This window comes from Hakea prostrata, chromosome 8, assembly GCF_041222555.1.
Source record: "Hakea prostrata isolate BN-2017 chromosome 8, UWA_Hpros_2, whole genome shotgun sequence".
Taxonomy (NCBI): Eukaryota; Viridiplantae; Streptophyta; class Magnoliopsida; order Proteales; family Proteaceae; genus Hakea; species Hakea prostrata.
In genome coordinates, this window is record NC_142607.1 from 12,199,790 (window position 1) to 12,216,049 (window position 16,260).

The 16,260-nt window shown below is 36.3% G+C and overlaps 1 protein-coding gene across 2 annotated transcripts; it reads right to left on the bottom strand.

The window, feature by feature from the left end:
- Positions 1 to 1,145: 1,145 nt before the first annotated feature.
- On the bottom strand, positions 1,146 to 7,672 carry LOC149006952 (putative alpha,alpha-trehalose-phosphate synthase [UDP-forming] 9). Of its 2 annotated transcripts, none has more exons than XM_089165073.1 (4): positions 7,488 to 7,672; positions 2,755 to 4,781; positions 2,348 to 2,621; positions 1,146 to 2,251 (listed from the first exon to the last, which is right to left on the bottom strand). In XM_089165073.1, exons 2-4 carry the CDS (start codon positions 4,746 to 4,748, stop codon positions 1,928 to 1,930), a joined length of 2,592 nt encoding a protein of 863 aa, XP_089021199.1. In that variant the 5' UTR covers positions 4,749 to 4,781; positions 7,488 to 7,672; the 3' UTR covers positions 1,146 to 1,927. The 2 variants fall into 2 exon arrangements, with proteins under 2 accessions (XP_089021199.1, XP_089021198.1); XM_089165072.1 differs by having other exon boundaries at positions 1,147 to 2,251; positions 2,755 to 4,770.
- Positions 7,673 to 16,260: the final 8,588 nt, after the last annotated feature.

Genomic DNA, 16,260 nt, shown 5'->3' on the forward strand with positions numbered 1-16,260 from the left:
GTTTCTGGGGAATCTTTCAGGAATTTATTTTGCTAAAAAGAGGGCATATCAATTTTTGTTTTTTTCTATTTGGTTAGAAAAACTATTTCTCACGTGAAACCTGTCTTCAAGATTTAATGATTTATAAAAAGCAAATTCTATAACGTGAAAGAATGCCAACATGTCTTGCATATCAGGATGAGATTTTGACTGAAGAGATCACTCACAGATAAAGAGCATTTAGTGACCACACCACATGATTAAGGAAAAGGGAAAAATGTTTCAAGATTAGATCCTTCTTCAGCCGTATCAGGTTGAATTATTTCTTTTTATTTTATTGAAAGATATAATATAACAAGTCTTTTCCAATCAGCTTTATTTAAAATTAAATTATAATACAAAGCATCATTTGAATTGAAAAATATGTTGAGACAAATGTTGCTTTGCTATCAACAATAAACCTTGATATTTTAACCCCCAAAAAAAATTATTACCTTAATATATGCTCAATAAAGAATCAATATTAGTCCATCTAAAAGGCTAGATTTTAATCATAAAAAAAAAATTGGGTAATCTCATAAAAAAAATCAATTGATGTTTAATTTAGTTATTCAAGAAGACAATTTTAGTCGTGTGACTTCTAAATCCAAACACAAGAGCACGTGAAATGATGATCAACTCTCAACGAAGTTAAAGTTAGATCCTCATAAATTTCCTTGGGACTCCTATTGATTCTTCCAATTCTAAAAATAACTGACGGAGTTCTGGTGACGCGATACACAGGGAACCTCATAGATAGAAAATCCCCGATCAAGTAGAAAAGCAAATCTATTAACAAGTTCAATCACTTAACTCCACAAACTCAACTCGAGTCTTGATCTTCTACTCATAGGGAGAAGAAATTTCTAATTTACATACATGGTGAATTATTGACACATGTACTGTCACAATGCAAGATTTTTTTTTTTTTTAATAATTTGCTAAAATACAACTTAACATTATTAATCATCATTATTAGAAAATCTTACTTTAAAATTGCACATATGTCAATAATCCAACCATGTGAATTTAAAAATTTTCTTTCCATATGGGTTGAAGATCCAGACTCAGTCAAGTGTGCCCACACAAGAAGCATAACTAGGAATGAGAAAGAATTGGGTTTTTCAGAACCCCAACCCAACATTAAAAGTATTCATAGACCAGCCCACGCCCAAACAAGCCTTGAGGTTGGCCTGAGACAAGCCGACCAGAGTACAAGAAGCACATACCTGAGGTGGTCAATATGTCATTATTCAAGTGCCACTGAAACCCTCAGAGCTATTTAACCATTGCAACTTCTTGACATACTTCGCTTCTGTTCACCTTTCTGTGGGTTGAATCTCAGTAAATTGTAGCTTAACTCTTCTGATGTTCATCTCCCCTAAATTTTAAAGATGTAAGTTTGTGACTCATTTCCTTGAAATTTCAACCATATAAAAAGAATAAATGAGAAAGAGAGATGGTGTCCGCTATACAAATGGATGGTGCCCCTAGTATCCAAATAACAATTATGAACATTGAAACCAATTACAAACAGCCAGCTGCACTCCCTGAAATGGCTATACACTTTCCCCAACCCGTGCTCCAAGAAACCAAGAAGCCCATGGCATACTGTTACTATCCACATCCAGAGCCAAAAGAATTTAAGGAGTTTTCAATGAGGCAAAATCTTAAACCTCTCTCTTCTCCCATGAAAACCAAAATTCAATTGCCAAACTCTACAATTCATCAGATTAAGTGGACACTAACTGTCACAATTTCTCCTACGATTCTTGGCGGATGATCTTCCCCAAGAGAATGCCAGAGAGCTGTTCGTCGAAACCAAAGACACATGAACAGAAGTGCTCCATCCTGACCCATCCATCACCCTGCTTTCCATATGAACAAACAAAACAGGCAATCCAGCATCTCAAGGTATTCTCTCAAAAGAAACTTGATGTTGGCCACTATATCTTGGTTTCTGGGTCGAAGCATTAGCAAGTCCTTGAAGCAATTTCACGACATCCACGCTATCGTCTAAATAGTACTTAGCTTTGCTTGGCTTCTGTCCAACAGTACATGCAAAGATTTCAGGAACTGCAGGGAATAATGGACCAGAAACTGTACTTAATATGCTCTCAAACATGTCTTCATCAGATCTGTCATCTCCAATGCACATGACAAAATCAGGTGGCTTCCCACCAGAGACCATTGTTGACAGAAGCTTCTCTGAGACCAATCCTTTACCTACTCCCTGCAGGTCAGGTCATCAGGCATTCAATACGGACATACAACAATTAACTAAAATGACATCAAAGGCTTGTAGATGATGCTATATGGCTATACATACCTGTGGTTTGACTTCAACAATATGCTGGCCTCTCTTGACTGCTACTGGCTCATTTGCAAGTACACTTTCTAGATGATCCAACAATTCTTTGGCCTGGCAAGCTCCAAAGTCAGGGTCTGCATCTTGATATTGCCAGACCAATGCGCTCTCCTTTGTCTCTATATAAGACCCATCAGTAGTCTCTGTGTATAATCTCATCACAGGTTCAGCAATTCGTTTCCAGTCAAGGTCAGCAACCAATGCACTGGTTTCCCAGTCGGAGGATTTACTCCACCTACCAAAAGAAGAAAATCGGAATTAGTAAATTCCAAAAAAATGCAATTTAGATATCAAACTAACTGTATGCCCAAGAACACACCAACGGACCAAAAGGCTACTTAAATGTATGCAACTATGAAGGAACATACCTTACGAAATACCCATGTTCAGCTGCTATTCCCAGTGTGTCACAAGGGGAAAACCATTCGCTCAGAGAATTCCGCCCTCTACCACTAATGATAAACACTGTGTTTTTAGGATCACTGCATAGGCTGTTTAGAAGAGAGATAACTTCAGGACTAGGGTTCTTATTGATAGATGTTTGGGACACAACAGTGCCATCATAATCCAGAAATATTGCCCTTCTATTGGTTCTCCTGTATGCTGATACAATGTGGTCGATGGACAATTTCCTAAAACTTGGAGAAAGAGAAACAACCCTAAAGCTCATACCAAATCCAATTCCCCAGCAACGTTTACTGTAATGATCTTTGCATGCTCTCTCAAGATCTTGAATGAAGCTGCGGGCCCAATATGCTACATCATGAGAACTAACATAACGGTAGTGCTTCTCATGACGCAATTGCTTCTCCGCATCAGGCATCCTAATAGCCAGATTTAAGGAATCAGCGACAGCATCAACATTCCAAGGATTAACCCTGATTGCTCCACTTAGAGATGGCGAGCAACCTACGAACTCAGATACAACAAGCACGCTTGTGCGAGGGGCTCCAACAGGGAGGCCAATAGCTTCATCCAACTGTGGAGTTCCCTGCCTGCAAACAACATACTTGTATGGGACCAAGTTCATTCCATCCCGAACTGCATTTACAAAGCAACATTCAGCAACTGCGTGAAAAGCAGCCTTCTCATATAGAGGAACCGGCCGATCAATGAGGATCACTGGGTTATAGCCTGAGAAACCATAGGTGTCATTGATCCTTTTGGCAGTTGAATATGTTTCCCTCTTTGCTTCCATTATGTCTTTCCCTATACTCCTTGCAGGTTTCACAATTTGGACCAGAATCAGTTGGCCCCGCAAATCTTGATGCTGCTGCAGAAGCTGTTCTAATGCTAGCAGTTTTAAACTGATTCCTTTAAATATATCCATGTCATCAACACCTACAATCAACCTTTTCCCTTGGAACTGTTCTTGGATCTCTTTGATTTTAACTGATGTAGCATCAAGATTCAGTACAGACTGAAGCTGTCCCATGTGAATACCAACAGGAAGAATTTTAATGTATACAGTACGGCCAAAGTATTCAAGTCCAATGTGCCCCCGCTTAGATTCATAGTCCAAACCCAACATCCTACTGCAACAAGACAGGAAGTGCCGAGCATAATCGAATGTATGAAAACCAATTAAGTCAGAATTCAGCAGTGCTTTCAAAATTTCATCTCTAACAGGCAGAGTCCGATAAATCTCTGATGAAGGAAATGGACTGTGAAGAAAGAACCCAAGCTTGATTCGATTAAACCGCCTTCTTAAGAAAGTTGGAAGTATCATAAGGTGATAATCATGAACCCAGACATAATCTTCCTCAGGGTTAATAACTTCCATGACCTTGTCAGCAAATATCTTATTTGCAGAAACATAAGACTGCCAAAGAGACCGGTTAAAGCGATCACCATGGTCTGGACAAATAGGCAGCATATAATGAAACAGAGGCCACAACTGTTGCTTGCAGAATCCATGATAAAAACTTTTCTGAAGGTCAGGAGGCAGAAATGTGGGCACACAATTAAAATCCTCAAGAAGTTTCTGGGCTACCTCTTCCTGTTCATTGGCATCTACATCAACCTTCAGAGAGCCCACATAAATAACCTCACATTCACCAGAGAAAGCATCCTTCATTTGTAACAGGAGTGCATCCTCATCCACACTAAAGCACCATCTGCCTGTTTCCACGTCTTTCTGAGCATGCAAAGGGAGATGATTTGCTACAATGATTTTCCGCTCACGGGATCCAGAGGAGAGAGCATCTGAAGCCCCATCAATACCACCCTCTCCATCTACATCAGAAATAATTCCAGGAACAGTCATCACACGCGGAAGGCCTCTAGGACTAGGAGTGCAAGTTAGATCCTGTAGGGCTCCAGAAGCCAAGTCTAAAAAGTTTGAGCACGATCTAGACACCATGGCTGTTGTAGAGATATTTTATCTGTATCAATACTACAAACTTGAATCAGGTTGCAACAATTGCCTTTAAATAAAAAAATAAAATAAAAAAGAAGAAGAATAAGAAGAAGAAAAAGAAAAAGAAAAAAAGAAAGAAAGAAAGAAAGAAAAGAAAGAAGAAAATAAAAGAAAAAAAGAAAGAACTGTCCAAATGATCAGAAAAGCAAAGAACTAAAAGATCCTTAATTATGTACCAGCACAATTTTTCCCATCAACCCACAACATTACTAATGCATACAATTAAGTTTTGTGTTGAAGGTCAATAGGATAATACAGAAATAACATCTCTCATCAACTAAGCAGCAAGAAAATCAAAGCATCATTTACAAATATTACATTATCTAGAATTTTTTTTTAATGCACTTTTATTGCATTGCGACGTAAATATCTTCAGAGTTATACATAACTCATACACTACCATTTATCTTCATCCCAAGCTAAGGGCTTTTTGCCTCCTGACGCAACAGAGAATGGATATACAACATGACCAGCCAAGATATGAAATATTGCATACTTCAACACCCAAAAAAGAAAATCATTCAAAACACAAAGCAACACCTCCCCAGTCAATGAGAGCAAGAAAGACTACCAACTGATAGCTTGCTGACCGATGACTTCACTTAAAGGCAACTAGCTTCACATAAGCCCAACACAGGAATGCAAGGAAAACATAATGCTGCAACAGAAACCTCATCACTTAAATAGGCATCTTCAAGAAGCCAAGCCTTTGCATCTAGATCAAGACCAGAGGTAAGGAGGAAGCAGGAACCACCCATGCCAAAGATAAAATAACAAAAAGAGCTAAATCTAGTACGCTCAACAGGAACTCCTAGAAGATTCACTATCAACAAGCAGCAGCAAAACTGACAAGGAAGGATTAAATGTAATTGAAAACCTGTAGTGAACCAAATCCAAAGTATCATCTTTTATTGCTTACTCTCAAATCTCCACAAAGCTTGACGTCACCAAATGCGTACAGACTGTGCATAACTGCTTGAATCCTAAAGCAAAACTTCTCAACCAACCTTATAATTTGAAGCATACAATTATAAAATAAAAGTTAACCCCCAATCCCTATGGTCTGTCATGATAATCAGTAATATCCAGTGTCTTATGCATAAAAATGAAATAAACATTTAAGCAGTAACTTTGCCCTCACTAATTTCTCTCAAAGGCCAGAAAAAAAATCCCATAAAAAGAGGAAGGAAGAAGTACTGATTACCAGTGAATCATCAAATGAACAGAGCATCACCAAAGAAGACATTAACATGACAAACAAACTAAAGGTTTCTGTAATGTTGTAGTCACAAACAATGTCTCCCATACAATATGCTCCAGATGCCAATAATTCTAAAACTCAAAACCATTCCTAAAATCATAAATTTTATAAATCATCAAACTCACATTAATCAATAAGCTAACCACTCTTATCACTTGCCTATTTTTGCTACCATGGAAAACAGAAAAACTTCCACTAGAAGATTCACTAAGAACAATTTCATAAATTGGGTGTAATCTACATCCAAGTAATCCTTTAGTTCTCATAAAAATTAAAACGAGACTTCATTTTAGTGAGAACAACGTACTAAAAGTGGAATTGATAATAATTTGCAAAATGCATAACCAGGAAACCTAATCATAATCATGCATATGTACGCTCACCAGAAACATGGCAAAAGGCTTTAGATGGCTTCAAAAATCCGTGTGCAACTGCAACAAGTTTTACTTGGGTCTAGCTTGTTTCTCATTTGCAAAAACTACCCTAAGATTAGTCTGCATGAAGTAACACCCATAAATAAATTTTGGGTTTATGTCCACGAAACTAGATAGGAATATCACCTGGTCGAGATGAATAGTTCCTGATAGATTTTCAAGAATATAGAATATCGTCAAAGATTTTAACTCAAGAATTTAAATTGGAAGCCGTCCATTCATACCCGGTTAACTTTCCAGCCTTCCATGTATATCCATTTTCTATTAACAGAAAACAAGGTATATTTAGAATATACGATACTTATCTATGCTATTTGTGGAATTGATACCGTAAGCCGATTTATGAGTACATCAGGAGATTTGATATGCATAATTCATCTACTTTACTTTCCTTTCCTCGTAGAAAAAGCGACTTCTTGGCGAAACAATGGTAGTAGACATACGGGACCTGCCGAACCATCTAAAATCCGATTTTCACTTGATTTTATTCCGAAGTCTTATAGTTTCTAATTCTAAATTAACAAAGATGAAGAGAAACTTGGACTGTAGAATCACAAGAACCAGGATTTCCAGCGCCAGATTCAAGCTAAAGAGAGAAAAAATATATAAATAAAAAGATAAAGTAAACCTCCAGATCTCAAAGTCTGAAGCCGAAAATTCAAAATGGAAAACGATAATAGAAACAAAAAGGAAATATCTGCAAATAAAACGAGAGCCGATCTCAAAAATATCAACAGCAAGCCGAAGGCAACGAAATACAACAACGAGTTGTCCTGTAACAAAATGAAACCAAGACTCGATCAAGGAGTTTCCATCAAAGCTACTACAATTCGCCAAAGGTGATCGTTATAAAACTCTACACGAGAATTCAGGATAAGAAGAACATGCTTATAATTCAAACAGGAAAAAAGAAAGGAGAAAACGCACAAGAACATCAAATATCACATCAAAAACTGGTACAAGAACACTCAGCAGCCTAAAACAGACCTGAGAGATCAAGAAACCGAGCGTCACAAGTCGCACAACTTCAAGCTTTAGGTTTCAACTGAGAAACAAGAAACCTCAGATCGACGTTTTCTCAGTAATCCGACGAAAATGTGACGGTTTCAGAGTTCGGAATTCGCCGGAAAAGCACTGAAAGACCGTTCTTCCCTTCTGCTCTCGCAAAGAAGCGAAACAAATGTATAGGGGAAAAAAAATTAAAATAAAAATGTATATAAGAAGAAGCCCACCCCAGGATAACTTTTTTTATTAATTTTAAATAATGGGAACTTAAATAAAAATTTACCCGCTTGGGTTTCGAAATTTTCATTCTTGTCGATCCGTTTTCCACGTGTACCCCTAGTACCGTGCATTTATTACGATATCTACCCTTTCTCTGGATAAGTTGGTTGACTTAAAAAAGCATCGTCCCCACTTTTTTTTTTTTTGGTAGGTCCCTTAGTTATATATATATTGGAATTAATATCCATATCCATATCTTAAATAAAATAAAATAAAAACAAACTCTTAACAGAATTCCAATTGTTTAATCGTGGAGACATCTTAAACTAAAAGTAATTAAGGAAATATATCTTCGAAGAACTTATATGGAATCATCCAAAGCGTATCAAGATAAATAACAGCTAATATTGATCATTGATTCATTTCTTTCAGATGCACTATATAAGTAAAGAAATTTCTCCTGGATTTATGACTATGCTCTTGCGTACTCGATATGGCCTTTCTGTTACTTTGATAAATGAGGATAACTTAAAGCTAAGCCTTCACCATGAGAATTAAATGTTTATTTAGGGGTGACCTAGCAAAACAATATATCTTGTTGGCTATAAATTTTTCTTAAATTATAAAGTTAATTATTGACTAATTACATATAACTAAATACAAAATGTATGTAAATTTGAGGATCTAGTCTATCTAAGACCATGACCTACATATGAATCATGCACCCCTTGTGATGTGTCACATTGACACATTAATGCATACGTCAATTTATTAGTTTGTAACCAAGTTTAAATTCAAAGTTCAAATCTTGACTTCCAAATTAAAATTGAATTCAACTGATATCTAGTGGCATTTTATATCATTTTTTTTTATCTCTATTTTCCTCTCATACTTATCTCCATAGCTAGCTGTTATGACTCCACTTATGTATCATACCATGCTTGCTTGATTCTATCATAAGAAAACCAACATTATCCTCCAATTCTGTCACTCTGTCTTTGACAATTTATAAATTTTTCAATGTTTTATATTAAATAACAAAATATTAGGCACACATGAAAAATGAAAAAATAAATAAATAAAAAAATAGGAAAAAAAATTAGGTCAAAAAGATTGAACAAGATATATGACACTTAAAGATAACTCCTCCCCAGTTGACTCCCACTAAACTTTATTATATAAATATGGTAATTTATTTATGGATAAGGGTTGAAAAGTCACTAATCCATTACCATAAACAACACAAAATGCATTAGTTGTATACTAAAAAAGTCATACCACCTAAGGAAATTGAGTAATGGCTAAACAATATATAACTCATTTTTATAATGGTTAGAATTGGCTTAAATGTGAATTAGGATTGTAACATGACGAGTTAGGTCAAATTTTTCAAAATCCATATTAAGTATATATTTACCCTCACGTTACTTCAATGCCTAAAATTCTTATCTTTAACCTTGAATCTTGGCAGGTCAAGCTAACGTAGCCTCACCGCTGATTGTCGGTGTTTATACAAATTCTAGACGGGTTGACCCTGATTGGTCCTGTACATGCCCTTGATTTGTTCTTTCTCCTATATAGATATATAAGAGAGGGAGGGTATTTTAGGTATAAAATATTAAATGCTGGAATTTTTTTGGGGGTAAAGACTAATGAATATTGGTGAGGGTAGATGTGGATTGGATATATGCTGGCTGAAAGCCAATGACAGCTGGGTTACGACTTTAGGTCTTTGTGGGTGAAATTTTCTTTTCCTGGATTCTCCTAAAACCCATTTACCCAGGTGAAAAAAAAGCAGCTTTTTACCACTTTTTCTTGGGGTTCTCTATAACAAAACGACCCTCCGGCTCGAGGAGGGGCCATTTGAAGAACCGAAGACTGACTCGGCAACCGTGACCGAGACCGCACGCGTCTGCCCAGCTGGCATTTTGGTTAAGTATGCATTTCCCTAGTCTCTATCCGATCGTTGTTACTATTTTGCCCTTTCCAATTGGTCTGGTTCGATTTTAATCCACTTGAACCGGGTATGTTCATACTGGTCTACTAATTCGTTGGATTCCAAATCATTGGCAGACACTGTTAGTGTACGGTTCTCGATGTGGATAAAATGGCAAACCTGTAATTTAAGTAAAAGAGAGTGGCTTTTGATGATGTCGATGTCCGATGTTGATAAATGAGGGTAGACAGGGATTTGGATTTCTACCTTTTTCATGATTCGCTTTTTCGGGTTTTCCAGTTTCCAATTTCCTCGTCCCGTTTCTCCCAGCCACTAGCAATCTCGTACGGACGTCCCCACGTGAGCAAAACGCGAAACTCATCTCATCTTATCTCTTCCGGTTTCTCCAAAGCACAAAGTCTACGATCTGACCCACAGTGGGTCCCATTGCACAAATGAACGTTTTCGATCGATCCACGTCATCCGCTAATTACCGGATGGAGGGTCGGATCTAGTGCAACGTTTCGCACCACGTGAGGAAATTGATAATTTAACCGTTTTTGGTTAGACACGTTTCGGTAGACTCAGACATGGGAAGCAAGCAAGCGCGGTGGACGAATAGGTTATAGTGGGTCCCACACTGGTCGGGTCGCCGCATTTCACGGCCATTTCTAGGAAGGCGTGCGAGGGTTTGATAAAAAAGCCTTTGTGCGTGGAAGGTGCAGTGAGGAGAGTGGGGTCCACCGTCGTCCCTATCCAAAACCTCCCCATTGTGTGTGGGACCTACATTGGGATGGAATGTTCTAAGCGTATCTTTCACGCAGTCGGCAGTTCCTGTTCCTGCCCTTTATTACTTGTTTGTTGCCGTTTCCAAATGAATGAAATCCTTCACTTTCCCATTCAAATTTTCCACCGTTGATACAGGATAGGTGGCTATAGATCTGGACCACCCATCGTATCTAATGATGTGGATCTAATATCTTTATGAATGGTTGAGATCTTTACTTTTCTCCTACTTTAATTTAATTTTTATCGTATTCTACTGTTTGTTGGTAAGGAAAATAATTGGCATATTGCGAAAACAATAGGGTTGGTAGACTGATAAAGATTCATACTTCTCAGTAGAGAGGTCATAGGTTCGACTCTTGCAGATAGTGTCTCCCCCGAGGATGTAATCAAGTTGCGTGAAAGCTAGCCTAGATGAACCTCAACTTTCAAAAATATATATATATATATATATATTTGACACATTGTTAGCCAATCTAAATATTTTATATTATTCTTTTTCATCCTATAGTAAAACTCAAGGGAGTAATTTATTTTTTATAGTGAGAATAATAGCTATAACCTTTCTACATGATATTGTATTTTATGTGTCATTAATTATACATATGCATGATGGTTTTCTGTTCATGAATGATGTGCATATTGACTCTTTGTGTTCATGTTAATTACTATTATATTTCTTTTTAATCCGTATAATTGAGAATTCGTATTCCATTAAGCATGACTTGGTACCTTGTAAGACAAAATAATTATGAAGAACTTGCTTAGATTGAAATTGAATGAAATTATATAAAAAAAAAATCAATAGAGACAAATAAATTAGTCAATATCTTTATTATTATTATTCTTGTTTTATTATGTTTTTCTTGACTTCTAAAAACATAATGGACACAGTTGGTTTCATGTTGAGAAAAAATTTGGATAATAAATAGGAAAAAGTCTACTCTAATGAAATTAGGAGTTGACAAATAGAAAATAGAAAGGATTGACAATATAATGGTGAAATTTTTTATTTATAAAGAAAAATAATTGTAGATAATTTTTTTTTTTTGGTAAAAATTGTGGATAATGTTAGAAAATGGACTTATCGATGAGACCTATGAAAAAGACTTAAAAAAGAAGAAGAAAAGTATACATCACAAGAAAGTTAATAAGAGACTCCTCCATATTTCACCCAATTATACCATGAAAGGGTGCTGGGCAATTTTTTAAAGTAACCTTTCAATATTGAATCTTAAATAAGCTTTATTTTGCAAATTAATCAGCTCAAATTATATCCTAGAGTAATGCACCTTGAGATCATGATGTGCATAAGAAAATAATAATAGTTCACCATCATGTCTTCACAATTTGTATTATGTACGTGCACTTAACGATCATTTTTGTTAATACTTTTATCCATAATTTCATTGATTCCATGTTGATGTGAGTTTGAATCTTCAGTAGGTCTGTGCTTCGCTTACATCTTTTTACCACATATTAAGAGGAGAGTCTACTTTTAAATTTTGACAAAATGAATTAGAGGTGAAACCACTAATAGGTCCTTTGTAGATTTCGTTTTTAATGTATAATCAAGAGATACGGAGAGAACAAAGAACTTATTGACATATAGAAAATATAGACTTTGTTGATGCATGAGTGATATAGGCTAAATAGAACGAACCAATATAGTCCCACCACATCCACAGAGATCCAAACAAACTCTGGTCGAACCAAGGATAATGTTACAAACAATTTGCAAATGAATGAACTTCCTTGAAGTTAGGAATTAGAATCCTAACCAAGTAGGAAAGCTTGGATTAACTTATAGAATTTTTTTTTTTTGGTAAACCGATCTTCAATTAAAAGGGGGGCAAGCAAAAGCCAAGATATCCTGAGTATAGAGTTCAAGAAGCCAATGAGTGGAATTAGGTCAAATAGTCCTACTTGCCACGGACTGGGCTTTCCTAGCTAGATTATCGGCTACAGAGTTAGCCCATCTAGAAATAAAATAAACCGACCATGACGGTTCCATCAAAAGAAAGTGGCGGATGTCCTTGACCACACAATGCGCATCCAACACCACAGGACAAAAGGGGTCCTCAAAGTAATGAATCAAAGCCTGAGAATCACTTTCAAAAGCCACGTTCTTCAAGCCACCATTTTTCGCCCAAATCACAGCTTCCCTGAGAGCCATCGCCTTTCCATCGAGTATAGACGAAGGAACAGAAGGAATTGAAATCGCGAATAGGCAAGATCCGGAAGTCCAAATAAACTACTACCTCTCGAAAATAGAGTTCAAAATGAATTCATATACTACATGGCTCAGGTAAATTCCATTATAAAATGACAAATCCAAATCGAGAGAAATGTACATTCTTAAGAGGAATCACTCCAGCTGATTTCCTATTTCTTATGGAATACTCGTCTAACTTGACCTTCAGAGGTGTTACTCGACCAATCCGATTAAACACATTCTTGCAGGAACATCTAATCGTGTGGACGAACAGAATTCTATAGCAACAATGAGTTACACCAAAAAAACTATAGATATATTTATCCTCATTTGGATGTAAAGTGCTGTCACGATCTCCTCATCCAACCAGACAATAGTTTTTTTCATAAAGGCTACTAGACACTACTCATAAGTCATACCACCTTTGGTGAGACAGCATGTACAGAGATGAAAGGATATTGGAAGTTGACCTCCAAGTGTAATAATTTATAAAGAGAGAAACAATAAATAGTTTTGGATTATGTGATAAATTAGAGTTGACTTGTGTATAAATGTAATAATAAATCCATTATTTCTCTTTATGAATACTTAATACGGAAATGAGCACTTCCTGTGTTGCACCAAACCTCACCTCACGGCAACGAATGAGAAGCAAGAGAAAATTCCAAGTCCACTCAAAATTCATGAACCTTTTGAGTTGTTTGGTTCCATTTCTCCCTCTTTCTGTGACACGTCAAGAATATTAGAAGAATATAATTGACTTTGGTTCACTTCCCATTACTTCAAAGAATATAGTTGACTTTACTTAACTTCACATTGCTTCAAATGTTAATTAAATCTCAAGAAGCCGGTTCACTTCTCACGCTTATCTGGTCAAGAATTTGAAATTTTTTGAAATTGAAGATAAAGTTTAGAGTATTTTTTACCCCACTTAAGTTGGAGTTTGGATCATCTACCACGTATGTGCTTAGTCAACTATTGACCACAAATTATAAGTAATGAAATTTTTTTACTTGTGGGCCCCACATAGCTTGTGGTTGTAAAACAGTTGGAAGAAATGATCCACACTCCTTAGTTTGACCAAAAATATAGTCAATTCACTTTTATGTGACTAAAATTACATGTTTTTCCTACTAGTCAATTTGAAAAATTACTAGTTATTCAATGTTACTTTTTTTTTTTTTTTACATTTGCCCCTCTTTCGTTGCTTGTTGTGGAAAAAAAAAAAACCCTAGCACCGCTCTGAAGAAGATCGTTGCCGCTGGGCTCTGAGGTGGAGAGACTCCATCTCTACCCCTAAACCTTCTAACCTGTTACCTCATGTCCCCTCTCCCTCTCTCTGCCTCTTTGTTCGTTTTTTTCTTTTTTAATTTATTTTTTTACTCCTATTCTGCTCCATCGCCTCCTCTCTCTCCCTCCATCCCCACCCCTGTTAGCTTTCTCTCCGCCTCTTTGTTAGTTGTCTCTACCTCCACCTCAACCCCTATTCTGCTCCTCAGCTCCCTCTCTGCCTCCACCTCTCTCCCGTGATCGGTTTAGAGAGAGAAAAAAAAAGTCTCACTTTTTCATTCTCTCGTCTCTCTCTATTTGCTTTCTCTTTTCTCCAATCAGTCTTCCGTGACCGGTTTGGAAAAAAAAATCTCTTAGTTTTCTTTTTCCCCAATCGGTGTAAGCTCAAGTTATTAGTGGGGAAAAAAGAAAGGAATTTTTTGTTTTTTCAAGTTCATGCGAGATTCGGTAGTGCATTCCGCAGATCATAAGGTTTTACGCGGGAGCTGGAAGTATCTCTCGTGGATCTAGAAGCTTTGCTACTGCGAGAATCTTGTGTTGCTAGTCGCCGTCGGTGTGTCTTCACCATGGTTGTTGTTTCCACCCTTGTGGCGTGTCGCCTATTCAGGCATTTGTGATGGAGGATATGTATGTCGTATTCTTTATGCTTAATTGGTGTTGTAGTTGTTACAACCATTATTCTAAGGGCTTGAGCCCGAGCCATTCCTTTGCCAGGTTGATCTTGTCTATTGTATGTATGACATTTGGTCAATTTCCAGTCCTTGATTCTGATCAAACCATGTGTTTTCATGCATTTATCTTTCGTATTTTTTTCCCCCTTTGACATGTTTGTATTCCCTTTCAAGTTCATGAATGAAATTTTTTCTCTTCGAAAAAAAGGGATAATTACTGTTGCCTCCTTGTACTCTGATTTTATTACTACTTTATCCCCTCTATTTTTTAAGATTGTTAATCCAACCTTTTAACTTTGTCTAAAATTACTAATGCCCCCTTCCGTTAAGTTCAGTTAGTTTACTGATGATGTGGCATCTATATATTTTTTCAAAAACCCAAAAATAACCCTACAATTATCTCTTTACCTATTTACTCTTTGCAAGTTATAATACTATCCTTAATTAACTATGGAAAAAATTTAACTTTAAATTAAATTTTCTTTTCTAAAAAGAAACTACCGATTAAAGAAAAATACTTGATTTTTCTTCTCTAAAAAGAAATTGCCGAATAAAGGAAATATGTGATTAAATAAAATTTAAAATAGAAACTAAAATATTAGGAAATATCAAATGTAATTCAAAGTTGAAAATTGAAAATCTCCTAATATATGCTAACCATTGTACAAAGTGTGTGGTCCCACCAAAGCCAAAATTTATTATAAAATATAAGATTTTAAGATAATTGACATTCAATATAATTTCTAAAAATGAGGATGATGTTATATTTTTTAACTTCTTAATTTAAATGAAGGGCAAAATAGACATTATATATTTGATGTTAACAACCACTTAACACAGTTAGAAGTGAGGGGGGCAACATTAATTTCATAAAGAAAGAGGTTTGATTAGTAATAAAACTAGAGTACAAGGGTTAATAGTAATTATTCAAAAAAAATTGTTACTTTTTGATAATTTACTATTAAGTTTTTAAAATTTTTAAATGTTTTAAGACCAAATGTCCAAATGCCATTACCCTATCATATTACATTGTTATCCCTAATATTCAATTCCCACAACGTCCCTCTCTTGTCGAAAACTACCCACCACCGCCCCACTTCCCCCTTACTGATGCAACTCTTCCCCACCACCGGAAGTCTCACTGATTAAGTGACAACGATTGTTTTCACTGATGGATCAATCTTTCTTCCTTAACCATAATTTGAACCCTAGATCTTCGGGCATTTTTCATTTCCTTGGCTGTTTTGCAGGTTTTAGATAAAAGTTTCAGGGATTAGGTCACTCTGATCCAATCGAGATGCACCTTAATACGACGTTTTCCGCATGTTTTGCAGGTTTTAAATGGAAGTCACTGGCTGAAACTCCCCGATCCAATCAGGTTTCAATGGTTTGTTTCCGAAATTTTGCAGGTTTTTAACGGAAGCTGTAAGAATTGTGTGAATCGATCCGAAGGAATCAGGTCAGGTCCCATCACTCGATTCAATTGCAACTGATTCAATTCCAAGTCGATTTGAAATTGATTCTGTTCTAGGACTTCTGGAAATTCCTGGAATCTGGACTTCAAAATTCTCAAACAAACTCATGATTGTCGGTTGGAGAAACTGAAACATCAGTTGGAATCAAATCTTTGAATCTGAA